Source organism: Lissotriton helveticus, chromosome 7 (genome assembly GCF_964261635.1).
Source record: "Lissotriton helveticus chromosome 7, aLisHel1.1, whole genome shotgun sequence".
Classification (NCBI taxonomy): Eukaryota; Metazoa; Chordata; class Amphibia; order Caudata; family Salamandridae; genus Lissotriton; species Lissotriton helveticus.
In genome coordinates, this window is record NC_136068.1 from 1,931,078,636 (window position 1) to 1,931,095,948 (window position 17,313).

The 17,313-nt window shown below is 40.4% G+C and overlaps 1 protein-coding gene across 1 annotated transcript in view; it reads left to right on the forward strand.

The window, feature by feature from the left end:
- LOC144770928 (uncharacterized) overlaps positions 1–3,770 on the forward strand; it is a 32,456-nt gene extending 28,686 nt beyond the window's left edge. Inside the window, exon 4 of the mRNA XM_078655751.1 lies at positions 452–3,770. Within this exon, the coding sequence (XP_078511877.1) occupies positions 452–1,599 (1,148 nt within the window). The 3' untranslated portion in view covers positions 1,600–3,770. The remainder of the gene's footprint in view (positions 1–451) is intronic.
- Positions 3,771–17,313: the final 13,543 nt, after the last annotated feature.

Here is a 17,313-nt window from a genome sequence, read left to right on the forward strand (position 1 = left end):
TGTCCACCCATACCACATTTATTTCCAGATGATCATAGTGAACACTCCGTGGTTTAATTTATGTGTTTTATTTATTTTTATATTCTAATTTCTAACTTTTATATCTGTAATTGATTACTGTATGCCGAAAACTATTTGCTTTATTGATTCACAGTAAAAAGAGTTGTCACCATGGTTGTTTTATGTTGCGCCGCAATGTACATTTGATATGATGAAGTGACAAAAAATAAATCTCACTTCCTGTTGAGGAGTGTTGAGTTTAAAAAAGAATAATGTATTAGTGTGGACGTTCAATTAATTAAATTGAGTTATTGATGAAAGCAAGGTTTACATAATGAAAGCAAGGGTTTCCATAGCCAGCATGTACAATAATGTTGATGTGTATCCATGGCAGAGGCATCACTTGGTTTGTTATAGAAAGCTAATCGCTGGCATCTTGTTTATCCAATAGGTGGTGTAACTGAGAGCAGAGAAAACAGAAGTCTATACGCTACACTAGGCAGTAACAGAAAGACCCTATTCAAAGGTTCACCTGAAATCGGCAAACTGAAAGCCCTACTAAGTTCCAATAAGAGAATAAAATTAAGGACTAAAAATCACCAAAAGAACATAAAGCAGAGTGCTAATTGTGGAAATACTAACAGTAAATCGACGCTTTCCACTTTACAACAGGTGACCCCTAAAATAAAAACATATGATAAATATGACTGTACGTCAGATGCGTTGGGTGAATTATTGTCACCGCAAAACTCTAAGTTGTATTCATGCACCAAGTGCAATAAAAGCTTCAAGCAAAAAAGGATTTTGAACCGACATCTACGAGCACATCTGTTAAGGAAACCATATCCATGCACGGAATGTGAACAGAGCTTCATTGATAATGATGGACTTCGTAAGCATCAGAGAACACATACATTAGTGAAACCATACAAATGTACATTGTGCCCGAAAAGGTTCAGTCGCAAAGAAACTTTAACAGACCACAAAAGAATACACACAGGAGAAAAACCTCATCAATGTACAGAGTGTGGCAAAGCATTTAGGACTAAAGGAGTTCTCCTTGTTCATCAGAGAGCACATACTGGAGAGAGACCGTATCAGTGTACTGAATGTGGAAAAAGCTTCAGTCGAAAGGATAGCCTTCACAAACATGAGAAAGTACATACAAAGGAGAAACCATATTGGTGTAATGAGTGCAAGCAGAATTTCAGCCGGAGGGAAGCTTTGAAAAAACATCAGAGAGAACATACCGAATATAAAAACAGTGTTGGTTCCACAGGAATGTTAAAAGAGACACCTTTTCAGTGTACTAAATGTATGAAATATTTGAGTACAAAATCATCGCTTTTCAATCACCAAAGAGGACACTTAGGAGAGAAGCCTTATCAGTGTTCTGAGTGTGGGAAAATATTCCTTCAAAAGGCAAATCTTTTAATACACCTTCGCATACATACAGGAGAAAACCCATATAAGTGCTCTAAATGTGAGCTATGCTTTCGCTATAGCCATTGTTTAAAACAACATCTGAGAACACATTGCAATGAACAAACTAACGGAAGGCAGGAATGTGGTGCGTCTGCAGTCCCTGGCGCCAAATGAAAAGATGTAGTTCAAGATGCTGTGCCTAGTATCCAACAAAAACCACCATCTCCAAATAACTTGATGATAAACTTTAAAAAAAAAAAGAAACATAGTTTTGAAAACATTTCAATTGGTAACAAAGTAAACTAAGTCTGCGTGCCTTTAATTCAATAATTCTTCTCATACAATATTCCTAGTAATGGTATTTATTGTAGATTACTTCAAAGGAGTGCTAGTGTATTAGTTATCTTTTAAGACACTGCAATTAGTATGAGAAAGATTAAATACACTGCAGTCAAGCGCTACCAGAAACATTCCGAAAGCAGGACCGCTAAATGCAAGTGTGGAAGCGATATGCATTCTTATTCAGAATATTTTCTTTTAACTTTTGATTATTTTAGTATCCTCATGATTATGTAATGGTTTCTATTTTAAAAATGTCCTCTCTAGGACTTTAAAGTCTTAATATAGCTCAATCCGAGCATGATAAATATGTTTATGAAAATAATTGTTTTGCTTATCACTTATTGTCTTGTCTATCTTGGTCAACAAACTACAGAAGCACCATTTTGAAAAACACGTAAACCTTTCAGAATATTTTGAGTTCATAAAACATGCCCCACATGCAGACTATGAATTACATTATAATTTAAATAAGTTGAAGAAACTGGTTAGGTAAATGCAACATGTACCACACACTCTGATTTAATACAGGATATTCTTAGGGGGCAGCCCGGGAACACAATGACATTGGATAATAACGAAGGATGAACAGAGATAGGGAGGCTAAGGACCTGCTTAACAATTTGACTGGAAGTGATACGACTACATCTGCCACACACGGTGGAAACCCACAGAGACAGAAAGAACTCAGAGAGAAATGTATGGTGGGATGGTGCCACCTTGAGACAATACATTAAACTAAATAGAATTCCTAGGAGTCTAAGATCTCAGATAATACCTACCTATGATGGCCTAGATGAAGATCTGTTGATCGTGTGAGAGAAAGAGCTGATTGATAACTCAGAGACTGGAGGGTATCCAGATTGAGAATTGTAATATGAAGGTTACAAGATTACAAAAAGAAGTAGATTAATTGGAATTGGAAATAAAAACCTGACGGAGGTGACAGACAAGAATGATGTTATTCTTAATGATATTATGTTAAGACATCAAACATGAAAGCAAAGAAGTTAAAAAGAGAAGAGTATGATTATATGAACAGAAGAATCTTTACTTTTGCCAAAAGTATTGTTATGTGGAAATCTAGGACCCTAGTGTATTTTTCCCGATTCATGCCCATATATAGGTATAATTCACACAGTCCTTATAGGCATAAAGAATCATTGCCTTATTTAGTCTTAGCCTGTGCAGCCTAAATACGGCATGGCTACTTCCACTAAACTCCAAGAATCCACAATGATTTCTTGGTAAAACCAGCCTTCAGCAGTCACCAACTTCCCCCTGCTTGAATACTAATTTATCCAAGAAATCCTGGAGTTTTCAAGGAACTAAGGCACTAGTGACGATATTATGTCCAATCTTACGTCAAACTCTGCACCTTCATAGGTATAAATATGCCTACTTTTGCCCAGTCAAACACACAGTGGTTCAGGAGCAGATCGACTAACTACTTGCCCGACGCCCTGCTTCTGCAAGTACCGAAGGAAGCCGACCCTCCAACTGACGCACTGAGAAGACGCTGTCTTTTCTCCTTCCGAGAAATCCAGCTCCGGTGTTTCCAAGCTACCCTTGCAGGTTGCTCGGAGATCGAGTCCCGAGAGAGAGATACAAGACCTCTATCATCCTAAAACCATCCTAAAACCAAGGTACGGAGCTGATTAGACCCCTAGAGAATTCTTGAACAGATTCTTGGCAGAGAAATGCTAAACTTTAACTACTCCTCACTTCTTCCCTTGTACTAGGCTTAGGTTAGATACACCGGGGTAGGCGTATGTTAGAAGCATCAGTTGAGTACTTTTAGCCTTCTCTTTTATCACTGTATGTATTTTATGCATTTTATGTATTCTATGTTTATGGCTTAGAAACCATATCATGCTTTTACAGTACTATTTTATAATACTATTCGTATTATATGCATTGTACTTCTTAACCGGCATTTCAATTGTAGCCGTGCATTTGTTATTCTTAAGAAATAAGACTGTTCAATAAATCCTTTTATTGAAAAACGCCTGTCTCTCTATTTCCAAGCAACTCTGGTGAAACGAAGCATGCACATCTGACTGAGTGAAATATCTGTCTATTGATTCCGCGACTCTAGAGATACGTTTCATTCTGGGGAAACAAAGTTGTCATGTTATATGGTTGTCAGAAACTAATCCCTTCTTGTTTATTCGAGAACGTTTCTAGTGACCTCTGAGCTAGCTGGCACTCACAATTAAGTCTAATATATTTGGCAGAGACCTAGTCGACGTAAGTCCTACGTCTAAGCTGCAGGGTATATTATTCCAATGCGCAGAGCCTATTGGGAATATAGGAACTACACTATATGGCGCCCAACGTTTGGTAAGGCGATAATTTAACGCTAGATACTAGAGTAACTCAGTCGTGCTTTTCACACAGACCCCTTTTCCAGTAAAAACTCCAAAAGACGTCTGGAGTGGGTGAAAGGCTAATATCTGCCAAAACTGAGTAGGAAAAAAATCCTATGTATTAGTTTTTGGTTTGATTCAACGTTGAAGGATACAGTGTTCCAAAATATTGTGCACCTAATCTTTGTTTCCTTGAAACTTGTTCTGCGAAACAAACTTCCAGTCGACAAATGTCAAATAGTGATGAGGAAAGAGAAAGAGTTGCAGCAGCAGCTCAAGCAGTTTTAGATGACAGAAATATCCTACAAAATGACCCGGATGCTATACTCATCCCCGTCAATGTAAGAAAAAGTATAACTTATAAACTGATAAATAATGCAGTTTCATCTAGAGGTGGCAAAGTAATCTTTGTCATAGAGGCACATGAATATCGGCAGACAGAGGTATTCTATTCATGGATTCAGTTCCCTGCAGCAGATGCAAGAACACACGAGTTCCACTACTACAAGGTAGCGGAATCTCCAGAGGAATACGTTCCTTTTGAGGACATTGAAATTCCATTAACTTACCAAGAGCATGAGCTCTGGTTTAAAGGCGCCCTAAAACATCAAAATCACATTACCAGGCTCGGTCCACTAGGTAGACCAGGAGCAACATGGCCGGTATTAGCCAGCTATACACCACATCCAGACATTGAAAGAATGTCAGATGTAGAGTTGTTAGCTCAGCTAAAACAATTAATCAAAATACATAGAAAATTGGTTCAATATGTCATGCGGACACTAACAGTCCAACCAGCTGTAAGAATCCCACAGTAAACCCTTCACCAGGGGAACACCAATAAAATTACACCATAGACTATACAGTCAGTCATTGGTAGACTACCAGCAAAACGAGAACAAATTCCGTTCTGGTTAGCACAAAAAATTACTCAAATAGAGGCAGTATTCCCTGATAGTACGCCTTATGAGATACACAGGATTCTGACAATCTGTTTACCTATGGGAATTGCACCACACGTAGAGGATTGTGACACTTGGGGCACAGTCTTTGCTTCAATCTACACTAAAACACATGGTGTTCCGTCCATGGCGGAAATACCAGACGTTCTAAGACAGATTCAAAATGAATACGGTCCAGAACCAGCTTTAAATCTAGATATGAAATTACTGAAAGATTTTAAACAGGTTCAGGCTATACTAATAGCCAACATTAAAGGTTGAAGCATCATCAGTGGCAATCCACCAGAAACTAAAAGAAACAGACATTTCTGAGCAACCACATGAGCTTGGCAGAATTATTGAAAAATCCTATGAAGAACTATGCAGAGATAGTTTGGGTGGGAAACCACTAAAACCACAACAGAGAATCCTGAAAAAACTTTTATAAAAATTATCTCACTACTCCTAAAAAGAAGTGGGAAAATACTAAACAAATACCTCCTAAAGAGAAACACTTTTAGTCCAGAGGAAGATCTCCCCAACGAGGAGGTAGGTCTCCCCAACGGGAGTCCTCTGAAAAAAGAAATAACCTTAGAAGTAGGGATACGTTAAGAAAACCTGATAGATATCAAGATATTGATACACGTTCCTCTCGTACCTTTCAGACTTCACTGCAGAAATCAGAAAGAAGAGGACGGTCAGAACAGAAAGAAGAACGCGTGAAGTCCAAAGACGAACAGCACGTCCCAAAAAATAAGAAAACTCAATTCACCAAGAAGAAGGTAGCAAGTGTAAAAATCAGACATGCCGAGCATTCTGAGGACAAACTCAAGAACGGGGAATGGGCTCAGACAATGCTAGACAGCGCAGCAGAAGTAACCATAGTTCGCAAGATCCTGATGGATCATCTGGAGACAGTGGACTTGAATGAAAACATTCAGGTTGAAACAGCCGACACCAGCGTTAGTGTACCCCACAAGTTATATGAAGTAACACTCCGGATGGAGGGGGACATAACTAGAAAAATAAAAGCTCTCTTCTGGGACAAACTTTCCAAGGGTTATGACATACTTCTAGCTGAAAAAGACTGGCCACCTGCAGTTGTTAGGGTGTGCCCACACGGGCAAGAGATAATTATGCCAGCCTTCTCAAATCACATTCCAATTCATATAAAATATACATATGCCAGGAAATGGGCAGTGGCCCAAGCCCCAGCATTCTATAAAAATCATGTAGGATGGGATGAGGACTCTCCTCACCATAAAATCCAATTAAAAAATCATCCTACTTCTCAAAGGCAGTATCCAGTCAAGCCAGAAGCTAAAAAACAAGTCCGAGAGATCTTAGATCAACTTGAATATCAAGGGGTGATTGAAACATGCACCTCATCTATGAACAATCCTTTGTTTCCTGTCTCCAAGCCAGACAATACATATCGTCTAGTTTTGGATTACAGACACTGTCGTAAAGAACTAGACATCTGTAGTAGTGAATATGTTTATTTCACCAAAAGCTGAACATCCAAGCAGAGACACAGGTGCATCGTTGGTCAGATCCCCGTCAACTGTCCTTCATAGAACATCAGTAGAGAACAGTCAATGGCTAAGAACACAAAGGGCACAGAGTTCCAAGGGACACCAAACAATAAGCATAGATAAATGTAACCGTTAACTACTACATATGTTTTCCCTTTAAAAGAAAAAGTTTAAACTAGAGAACCAAAGGGAGGAAGGACAGAGAGAGAAAAGGAAGAGGGAAGAGGGAGGAGAAAATTAAGAAGGAAAAGAAAGACACAAGAACAATATACATTCTAAGTACTAAACTCTAAATCTATGAGGAATTTGAGTTGCACGCGAACTTCGCCTTAGGACAAAAGATCCTGTACAATCTTTATTAACATCAGTAGCAATATTGTCAGAAAGATCAACAGCCTGAGAATTTTGACAACTTTTCACCAGTCGACACTTGTTCCACCAATGTCCATTAGAAAGTTTGACAGAGTTCCCTCTGACGTCACTTACTTCTACGGGAGAACTAAATTTAGAAAAACCCTTCTTTACATGAGTGGGATTCTTGATCTTGACAAAATCTCCAGGACGTATATCTACAACCTTGACATTTTTAATTTGATCAAAATATTTCTTTTGTTTACTTTGTGCAGACTCAACTTGTTGTCTGACAACCACATCATCCCACTGTTTCCCTTTTATCCATTTACTCATCCAACCTGGACAAGATAAGGTGGAGGCTCTTCTACCACGTAGTAGCTAAAACGGTGAAACCCCAGTGGTTGAATGAGGGGTAGTCCGATAGAACCAGAGCATGCTTCTAACTGAACTACTCACCACACACTTGTTCTTGAGAGCCCATTGAATACATTCTCCCAAAATTTGGTTCATACGTTCTACCAAGCCATTTGTTTGTGGATGGTACAAAGAACTCTTTAAATGTTTAATGCCACATTTAGCTAGGTAATCTTCAACCTCTGCAGAGACAAATTGTGTGCCGTTATCAGTGACAAGAAATTCAGGGAAACCTTCCTTCAAAAACACATCACTGAGGAATTCGACAACAGACCTTGAACTAACCTCCCTCACAAACTTAACTTTGGGCCCCTTAGAATAATAGTCCATAAGGACCAAAGCAAACTTAGATGAAGAGTCAAGCGCATGAAATGGGCCAACAATGTCTAAGCCTAACTTGATCCAAAGCGCAGACGGCAATTCAATGGGTGACAGAGGTGGAGTACACACTTTTACAATCTTATCACAGCTCGAGCAGATGACACAAGACTTGACGAAATCATCAACTTCTTTGTCCATATTGGGCCACCAAAACGAAAGTCGCACACTTTTTTTTGTTAAGGTGGCACCTAAATGTCCCTCGTGTGCACATTTTATTAATCTCTCTCTCAGAGACATTGGGGGAACCAACTTGTCACCTAGCAAGACAAATTCACTCTCAATCGTGAGTTCATCGGCTACCTGAAGAAAGGTCTTAAATTCAAAATTAAGATTTCTTTCCTTGGGCCAACCATTTTTGATGAAAGAAACAACCTTCTGCAAAGACCCATCAATGAGTAAAGCCTGACGCCATTCATCTTCAGACACAGCACACAACTGGGGAAGATCCAAAGCAGCTACAAGATATTTATCCTTATCTTCTTCATCCAAGTCGTCACCCCTCTCAATTGTATCAGAAGAATGAGAAAGGAAATCAGCACACCCATTCTTACTCCCTGGAATGTACTTAGCAGAAAAGTCAAATTGTAGTAACTTTGAAGATAGGCGTGCAATTCTGGAAGTGAAACCCCGTACGTTTTTCCCACTAAGGATAAAAACCAAAGGCTTGTGATCAGTCTTGAGACAGAATTTCCTCCCCCAAAGAAAATTTCTAAACTTCGTTATTGCCCACCAACAAGCCAACAATTCCTTTTCAATTACCGAATACTTCATCTCAGTAGATGACCACACTCTAGAGGCAAAACCTATTGTGTTCAACTCCCTTCCATTGTCTTGAGAGAGGACTGCACCCAAACCAACATTGCTTGCGTCCACAGTTAGGGTGCACATCAGAGATGGGTCAAAGTGCTTTAAGATAGAAGGAGAACTAAGCTGCTGCTTGACCTAATCAAAAACTTCCTGACATTCCTTGTCCCAGACAAATACAACCCCCTTCATCAACATACAAGAAAGTGGTCTTAGTTTAGTTGCAAAGTCTTTGATAAACCTCGAGTAAAATTCGCACAATCCCAAAAAGGACTGAAGACCACTTTTGTCGGATGGAGCTTTAGCCTTGACCACAGACTCCACAAGACTTGTTTTAGGGAGAATGCCCTTTTCATTTACTAAATGTCCCAAATAGTCAACCTCATTTCTAGCATAGACGCACTTATCTGTGCGCAGAAGTACACCAATATTTTGAAACCTAGATAAAACTTCTTTCAGTATCGCATCGTGTGAGCTTCTGTCAGGAGCATGAATGAGCACGTCATCCTGAAAGACAGAAAGTCCCTCGATGCCCTTCAATATATTAGTCATAATACGTTGGAACACGGATGCCGCAGAGGCGAGTCCAAATGGCATCCGCACATACTGGAAAGTACCAAAAGGGGACACAAAAGCGGTGAGTTATCTGGATTCTGGTGCTAGCTCTATTTGGTGGTATGCAGATGTCAAATCTAACTTTGTGAAAAATGTTGCATCTTTCAAGGAGGATAATAGTTCATTTATGTTGGAAAGGGGATGCGAGTCGACCCATATTTCTCTATTGAGACAGCGAAGGTCCACACAGACTCTTAACTCACCATTCTGTTTCCTAGCAACAACCAATGGAGACAACCACAAGGAAGACTCCACTGTTTCAATGATCCCCTTACTGCGTAACACTTCAAGTTCTTTTTCCAGGTCATGTCTAATACTAAACGGAACATTCCTGAGCTTATGTTTTACAGGGACAGCATCATCTTTTAAGATAATTTTATGTTGGAAGTTATTAATTTTGCCTAGTTCACCAGAGAAAACATGTGGATAATCATTAATTAAATGTTCTAATTCAGGGCAGTCTCTAACTGCAACAACTTGGTTTTTGGTACCAGGCCTGAGTATCATTCCAAACAAACCTTGGTGGAACCACCCTAAAATATTTAAGCCTTTTTGCGCCACATAAATTTTACCAAAGATCTTCCTTCCCTTGAATTCCAAAATCTCTTCAATCAAACCAGACAGTTTTATCTCACGTCTTTCTTAAGAGACAGCTTTACGGTCTGGAGGAAGAAGGACTCTATTCGGCCATGTTGCCTGATAAGAGTTCAAGAGTGACCATAGAAATTCGTGCACCCGAATCAACCAAAAGGTTGAGCACACGATCACCAAGAATATTTGCGTAAGGATCAACACATAGATCAGGATCACCTGTGATAACTCCATCATCTTGAACAACAACCACCATATTGCTTAGATCATTAGTGACACATTCTTCATCATCCCGAAAAGTTCCCTCATCAACCACACACTTGACAATTGTTGTTTTGGGAAATGATCTGTTTTTACCAGTTTGGCATACTTTAGCAAAATGCCCTACCTTGTTGCAAACCTTACAGGTAATAAACTTTGCAGGACATTTGCTATTAGGACCATGTGGTTTGTAACCACATCTAAAACAAATGTTAGTCCTAGAAAAAAAAGAATTGGGTTTGGTAAAGGATTGTTGACCCTCAGATGCCTTGTTGTATGCTCCTCTAGTTTCCTTCATTTTCATTGCTGTGACCGCCTCATTCTTTTTTTCTTCCAACTCCTTAACTGATATCTGGGACGTTTCAATGCTTTTCGCTACTCTAATAGTTTCCTCCAACGTGGGATTGCCAAACGATAACAGTTTTTGTTTAATTGATTTATCCGTGCATTTAGCAATGAACTGGTCTCTGACAAGCTGATCGGCAAAGTTTTAATCAAGAACTTCACCCTGAGTAAGTACACTATTGGGGAGGTATTTAAAAATTTCCCTTCCTTCAAAACCCAGAGAATGAAATAAAATTTACTTTTTTTGCTCCGCACGAAACCTCATTGCACCAGTAGCACCCAAGTAGGTTTCAAAACCATCAAACCACTTACGCCATTTTGTAGGTGGATCACCTGATGTCTTAAAAAATGGCGTAGGAGGAGAAACAGCTTGCATTCTCATTGTTAGATAATATGCACTAATTAAAAAAAAAAAATGAGTGAGGAAAGAAAACAATTTACAGGTACCCAGTAAAACAAATCATATATATGTGTCCACAATAACCACAAGATAGCAGTACTTCAATCCTATTTTCAGCTGCACCGAGTGTATTTTAGTTGGAAGGTACTGTAATCCTATACTCAGCTCCACCGAATGTCTAATAACAGGAAAGAAAGTGTTCTTTTATTTAGAAACCACAAGATGGCAGTGTTTCATAAGAAGAAATAGCTCCAACGAATGTTCCTTTGTTGAATTGTGAATGCACTATTATAACGTATTCTTTCCTTTCCGAGGAAGAAAAACCTTGTAGGATAAGCTTTGTGACGTCAACACATTCCAAACAAGAACCGGCCCCCCTTGTGTCGTCAAGACTGTGCCTTCACTCCTTGCGTTTCAATGTTGTAACGCAGACGCAGACGATGACACCACGAGCTGAAGGACGCAGGCTCACGCACATTTGACAGTTCCTGGAACGCAAATCAGAAGTATGCGTTCCAGCGTGAGGAGCGCTTCCCCGGCATTTTGTTACCAAAAATATTTCCCTGTTCTCCGCTCACTGCTTCGCTCACAACCGGAAACATACAGGTAATTAATCTACCTTAATTAGCATGCGCTGCTTACCGCAAACATGTAGAGTCTTGAGATCGAGTCTTGGATGATGGTTTTATCGTCTTGTTGGTCACAAAGAAAGTCAATTTTTCTTTTTTTTTTAAATCGTGCGATCATTTTGCGCTTGCTTGGTTCACAGAAGCTGCCGGTTTACAAACAAAGTAGTAATTCGCTTTGAAATACAGTTTCCTTCGTGGGTTCTTGTGGAATGTTCAGCAACCTTGTCGCCAGAAAAGATGTCGTAAAGAACTAGACATTTGTAGTACTGAATATGTTTATTTCACCAAAAGCTGAACATCCAAGCAGAGACCCAGATGCATCGTTGGTCAGATCCCCGTCAACTGTCCTTCATAGAACATCAGTAGAGAACAGTCAATGGCTAAGAACACAAAGGGCACAGAGTTCCAAGGGACACCAAACAATAAGCATAGATAAATGTAACAGTGAACTACTACAGACACCTAAACTCTTGTTGCAAAACTTTTGCAGTACAAAATTCACATAGTGCAGCACTAGAAGCTGAAGCTGAAAGTATTTGTAAAGCGCTCTGTGACCAAGCAGTTTCCTGGCGCTGGAGGGATAAGAGTGACTGATGGTAGAAGCGGCCAGGAAGTTAGGGGTTAGTAAAGGTGTAAAGAAGTAAGGTCCACACGACGGGTAAGTTGAACCACAGTTTATTGTGCGTACAGCTACAGCAACTCCCCGGCAGCAACTGCCAAGAATAGAATTAACTATGTGTTCCACGCAGGGAACATTCTGTAAAGAATGCGTGGGGAGAGAGAAGTCCTAACACACCTCCCTTTCTTCACAGAGAAAACAAAGAAAAGAAAAGACTGAGAGAGAAATGAAGATGCAATAGAAAAGAATATAAGTTAAAGAAGGAAAGCACAATGTGAATAGATTTCAACATTTGTAAAAAAAACTAATTTCATGTGAAAACATCACAACATATATTGCATCGACCAAGTGGTTTAGGAATTACTTCATCACAAAATCCTGAAACTTGGCAGGAACAGATCTGACTCTGGAGGACGTTTCTCTACGTGGAAGGTTTCCACCAGAGTGCACTACACCGCCCGCCTTGGAATCAGATGGAGAAATACTGACCCCCAACCGCTTCCCAACTCTCTCAACCATGGACTCGAGAACGATGGAAACCATACTTTTACTCCAAACCCTTCCATCCTCCAACACCACCACGTAATCTCTTACAGCAGCCACCTTCTTGGGAGAATAAAACCGTGACTCTCCTTTACGGAGAAACCCAGGTTTATTTATCCTCGCCCAATCTCCCACCTTCACCTTGCAAGAAGACAATACGTTTGATTTAGTACTGTACTTGCTCTGAACTGAAACTCTGACATCAGCCACTCTAGCTAACTCAGTAGCACTCACAACTTTTCTGGACATCCACTCCTTATTTAACTTGGTACCAGCAATCCTACCACGCAGCAAAGTAAAAGGAGCAACCCCAGTTGAAGCATGCGGAGTAGTTCTTACAGCCCACAACATGTCGGCAACAGCTTGACGCCACTGCAACCCGTTCACTAAAGCCAGTTGAAGATGTTCCTTGACAACACGGTTGAAACGTTCAACCAAACCGTTGCTGCGAGGATGATAAAGTGACGTGCAAACGTGCTTAACACCAACTTCCTTGAAAAAGGAAGCCATTTCAGCTGAAACTAACTGCGTGCCATTATCCGAAACTATTTCCTCAGGAAAACCCTCTCTAGAGAAAACATCACGTAAAAATGAAATTACTACAGAAGAATTGATGGAGTCGACAAACCTTACTTCAGGCCACTTAGTCATATAGTCAATCAACACCAAGATAAATTTGGGAGTCGAGCCAACGAGACCATAAGGTCCGGCAATATCCAAAGCCAATTTGGACCAGGGAACACTTTTCGCAACGATAGGTTCAACAGGAAGAGGACGAGTGACTTGTGACTTATCACTGACAATACATTCACAACATTCACGAACAAAATGTTCAACATCTTTGTCTACAGATGGCCACCAAAAATCCTGCCTCACTCTGCGTTTCATGGACCGGATGCCTGGATGACCTTCATGAGCTAAACCAAGAATCTTCCCACGAATAGAAACTGGAACAACTAATAGCCCGCCTCTTCTCAAAATTCCATCAACAAGAGACAACTCATCCTTAACACGTAAATAGGGAATAATAGCGGCAGGACAAGTTTTTTCACACGGCCACGGTTTGGAGAGAAGATCAATAACTACCTGCATGTCATCATCGGAAGCAACACCCTCCAACCACTCGCATTGTGAAAGGGCACACCCAACAGAGTCACATAAGGAACCAACAGCACAAACCACCTCTAAATCATCACTTACAACACTGTCGTCACCATCGGAGAGAGGTAGTCTGGATAAGCAATCAGCAACCAAATTTTTCGCCCCAGCCACATATTCTAGCTGATATTGGAATTCTTGCAATCTGAATTGCCACTTAGAGATTCTTGGAGTCGCCCTCCCACCACCTTTGGTCGTGAATAGGTCAATCAAGGGCTTATGGTCAGTCCTCAAGATGAATCTGTTCCCCCACAAGAAATTCTTGAAATGCAAAACACCCCACCACATCGCTAGTGCCTCCTTTTCAATAGTAGAATAAGTCCCCTCAGCACCCCTCAAAGTTCTGGAGGCAAAAGCAATAGTTTCCTCGCGACCATCACCCCTTTTCTGCATGAGGACAGCCCCCAAACCTACATTGCTAGCATCGGTGGAAAGAATGCATAAGTCATTGATGTTGAACAACTTCAGAGGGCGAGCTTCAATAATCTCTTGTTTGATGACATTGAAGTTGCTTTCACAATCATTATTCCAAACAAACTTGACATTCTTCTTGAGCAGGTCACGCATAGCAGCAGTTTTGGTAGAGAAATTCCTAACAAATTTAGAGTAATACTCTACCAAACCGAGATATGAACGTAATTGATCCTTGTTCGTAGGAACAGGAGCATTCTGAATGGCATCAATAATTTTGACTTTTGGTTCAACCCCATTCTGGGAAATGTGGTGACCAAGATAGTCTACTCCATCTTGAAGAAATTTGCATTTATCTTCCCTCAAAGTTAACCCACTGGACCTTAGTATGCTGAGAACAAGTTTAACACGCGCATCATGTTCAAGTTCAGTTTTGCCATGAACCAGAATGTCGTCCTGGAAAAAGACAACACCAGGAATGTTCTTAAACAGGTTGTTCATCAGCCGCTGAAAAACAGCCGAGGCTGAAGCCAAACCAAACGGCATGCGGATGTAACGATAAGCACCCTCCGGAGTTACAAAGGAGGTGAGGTGCTTGGAATCAGGGCATAGTTCAATTTGATGATAAGCAGATGAAATATCGAGGGAGGTGAAAAATTTTGCACCTTCAAGGGTGGCTAACATTTCGTTGATGTTTGGAAGTGGTTGCCGGTCAATCCAAATGTTGGCATTGAGATCACGCAGGTCAACACACATCCTCAAGCATTTGTCAGATTTCCTCGCCAAAACTATGGGAGCAAGCCACTCAGAACCTTCTATCGGTTCAATTACACCAGCAGCGCATAACCGCTCCAATTCTTTCTTCAACTCTGCATGTAAGCTCAAAGGTACCTTCCGTACCTTATGGGCAACAGGAATGGCGCTCTCTTTCAAAATTATCTTGTGTTGGAAACCCTTGAGTTTGCCTAATTCTCCATTAAAAACTTCAGGAAACATGAGAGCCCACTTGGTGTTAGACACATGAGATACTGCAAGAGCGTTTGGTGATCCCAACATTGCAGAGTAGAATTCGCACAATTCATTGCGGGATATTACCATGTTTGGATGGTTGGGATCTAAAATAATGTTTAAATCTCCTTGTTCATCCCACCCCAACAAATTCGTACCATCCTTAACTATGAACATAACACAAGTAATGTGATCGCCTTGAAATTCAAGTTTAGCAGAACATTTCCCCAAAACCTCAACCCGCTTGCTATTATAAGCAAAGATCTTGATACTAGAAGGTTCTAAAAGTACATTCTAAAGTTTGCTAAAGTCAGTAAAATTCAACAAAGTAAACGGAGAACCAGAATCTGCAAGGAATTTGCAGACAACCCCTTCTATAGTTATTAAAAAGAGGGAGACTTTCTTTTCCGAAGGCCAGACAAAGCGGACAGTTCTACCACTCCGGCCTCGTGCAATGTCGAAGACAGCATCAACAGTTCATAACATTCTTCATCAGATTCTTCTGAAATATGTTTCACAGAGGGAACAGGCTTATTCGTGGAAATAGTTTTGCACATCCGGGAATAGTGACCCTTATTTCCACATTTGTAGCATGTTTGATTGAGAGCAAAGCAACATTTGGCGGAACCTAGGTGTGACCTACTGCCACAATGAAAACATATTAATTCATTCTGCGCAGGTCTGTTTCTGGAAGGATTGTTAGAAGGAACGGCACGAGTAACACTAGGCAAAACAGAGGTTTTAGGTTTGAAAGTAGGCTTGGAATTCAAGAGTTTGACTTCTGTAGAAGAAGATGTTGCTGATGAGGAGGAAGAACTCATTTTTTTAACACAAAATTGGGAATGTTCTATACTTTTGGCTAAAGTAAGAGCAGTTTCTAAATCAGGATCGCCAGAAGCAAGTAGCTTCTCTTGAATTTTCTTGTTGGAAGTTCTTTCGATAAGTTGATCACGTATGATTTCATCTCTGAATTCTCTGTAGTTGCAGTTGATAGCTAAGATGCGAAGTGCTGCTACAAAATCATCAATTGATTCGCCTGGGGTTTGGGCACGCTGAAGAAATCTATGGCGTTCGAGTACAACGTTTCTCTTTGGAGAGAACCTCTTGTCCAGAGTTTTGATCAACGTGGCATACTCGTCAATGAGAAGTGATTCTCCAGCATCACCACCACTAACTATAATGCTGACTACTTCAAGAGTTAAAGTTTTTAATATGTTCCTGCCTTCATTGCCAAGGTTATAAATAAGTAGGGCTTTTTTCTTTTTGCCAGTGAAGGTATCGCCATCGATAGCTTCTAAATACGCTTCAAAAGTGTCTTTCCACTGCTCCCACGGAATAGGGGGAGTGCCAGCAGTTTGTAAGAAAGGAGGAGGAGCTAAAATATGATCCATTGCGTGGGTGAGTTGCTGCCACAGTACACACAACAGTAATTAATTAGAAACTCTTTTTTTTTGTTGAAAAAAAAACACATCCAAATGTATTATACTAACATGTTGGATTTGATGATGATCAGATCATGTATTCATGGCGGGCAGCCTGGTTCTGGATGGTCTGAAGGCGCCGGAGCTCGTAGGCAGGGATGCCCACGTAAAGGCAGTTCCCATAGTCCAACCGTGTGACTGGTTCAATGATCCCCTTACTGCGTAACACTTCAAGTTCTTTTTCCAGGTCATGTCTAATACTAAACGGAACATTCCTGAGCTTATGTTTTACAGGGAGAGCATCATCTTTTAAGATCATTTTATGTTGGAAGTTATTAATTTTGCCTAGTTCACCAGAGAAAACATGTGGATAATCATTAATTAAATGTTCTAATTCAGGGCAGTCTCTAACTGCAACAATTTGGTTTTTGGTACCAGGCCTGAGTATCATTCCAAACAAACCTTGGTGGAACCACCCTAAAATATTTAAGCCTTTTTGCGCCACATAAATTTTACCAAAGATCTTCCTTCCCTTTAATTCCAAAATCTCTTCAATCAAACCAGACAGTTTTATCTCACGTCCTTCATAAGAGACAATAATTTTAAGAGCGTCCGTAGAGAAGAAACGGGAGATCTTGCGAATGATCCTAAGGGAAAGAAAGCAGGATGAAACAACAGAGCTAACCTGGGGACGCATGGAGAGGTCCTGACTGATTTTGATGCCCAGAGTTCTGACTGTCCCTGAAGGAG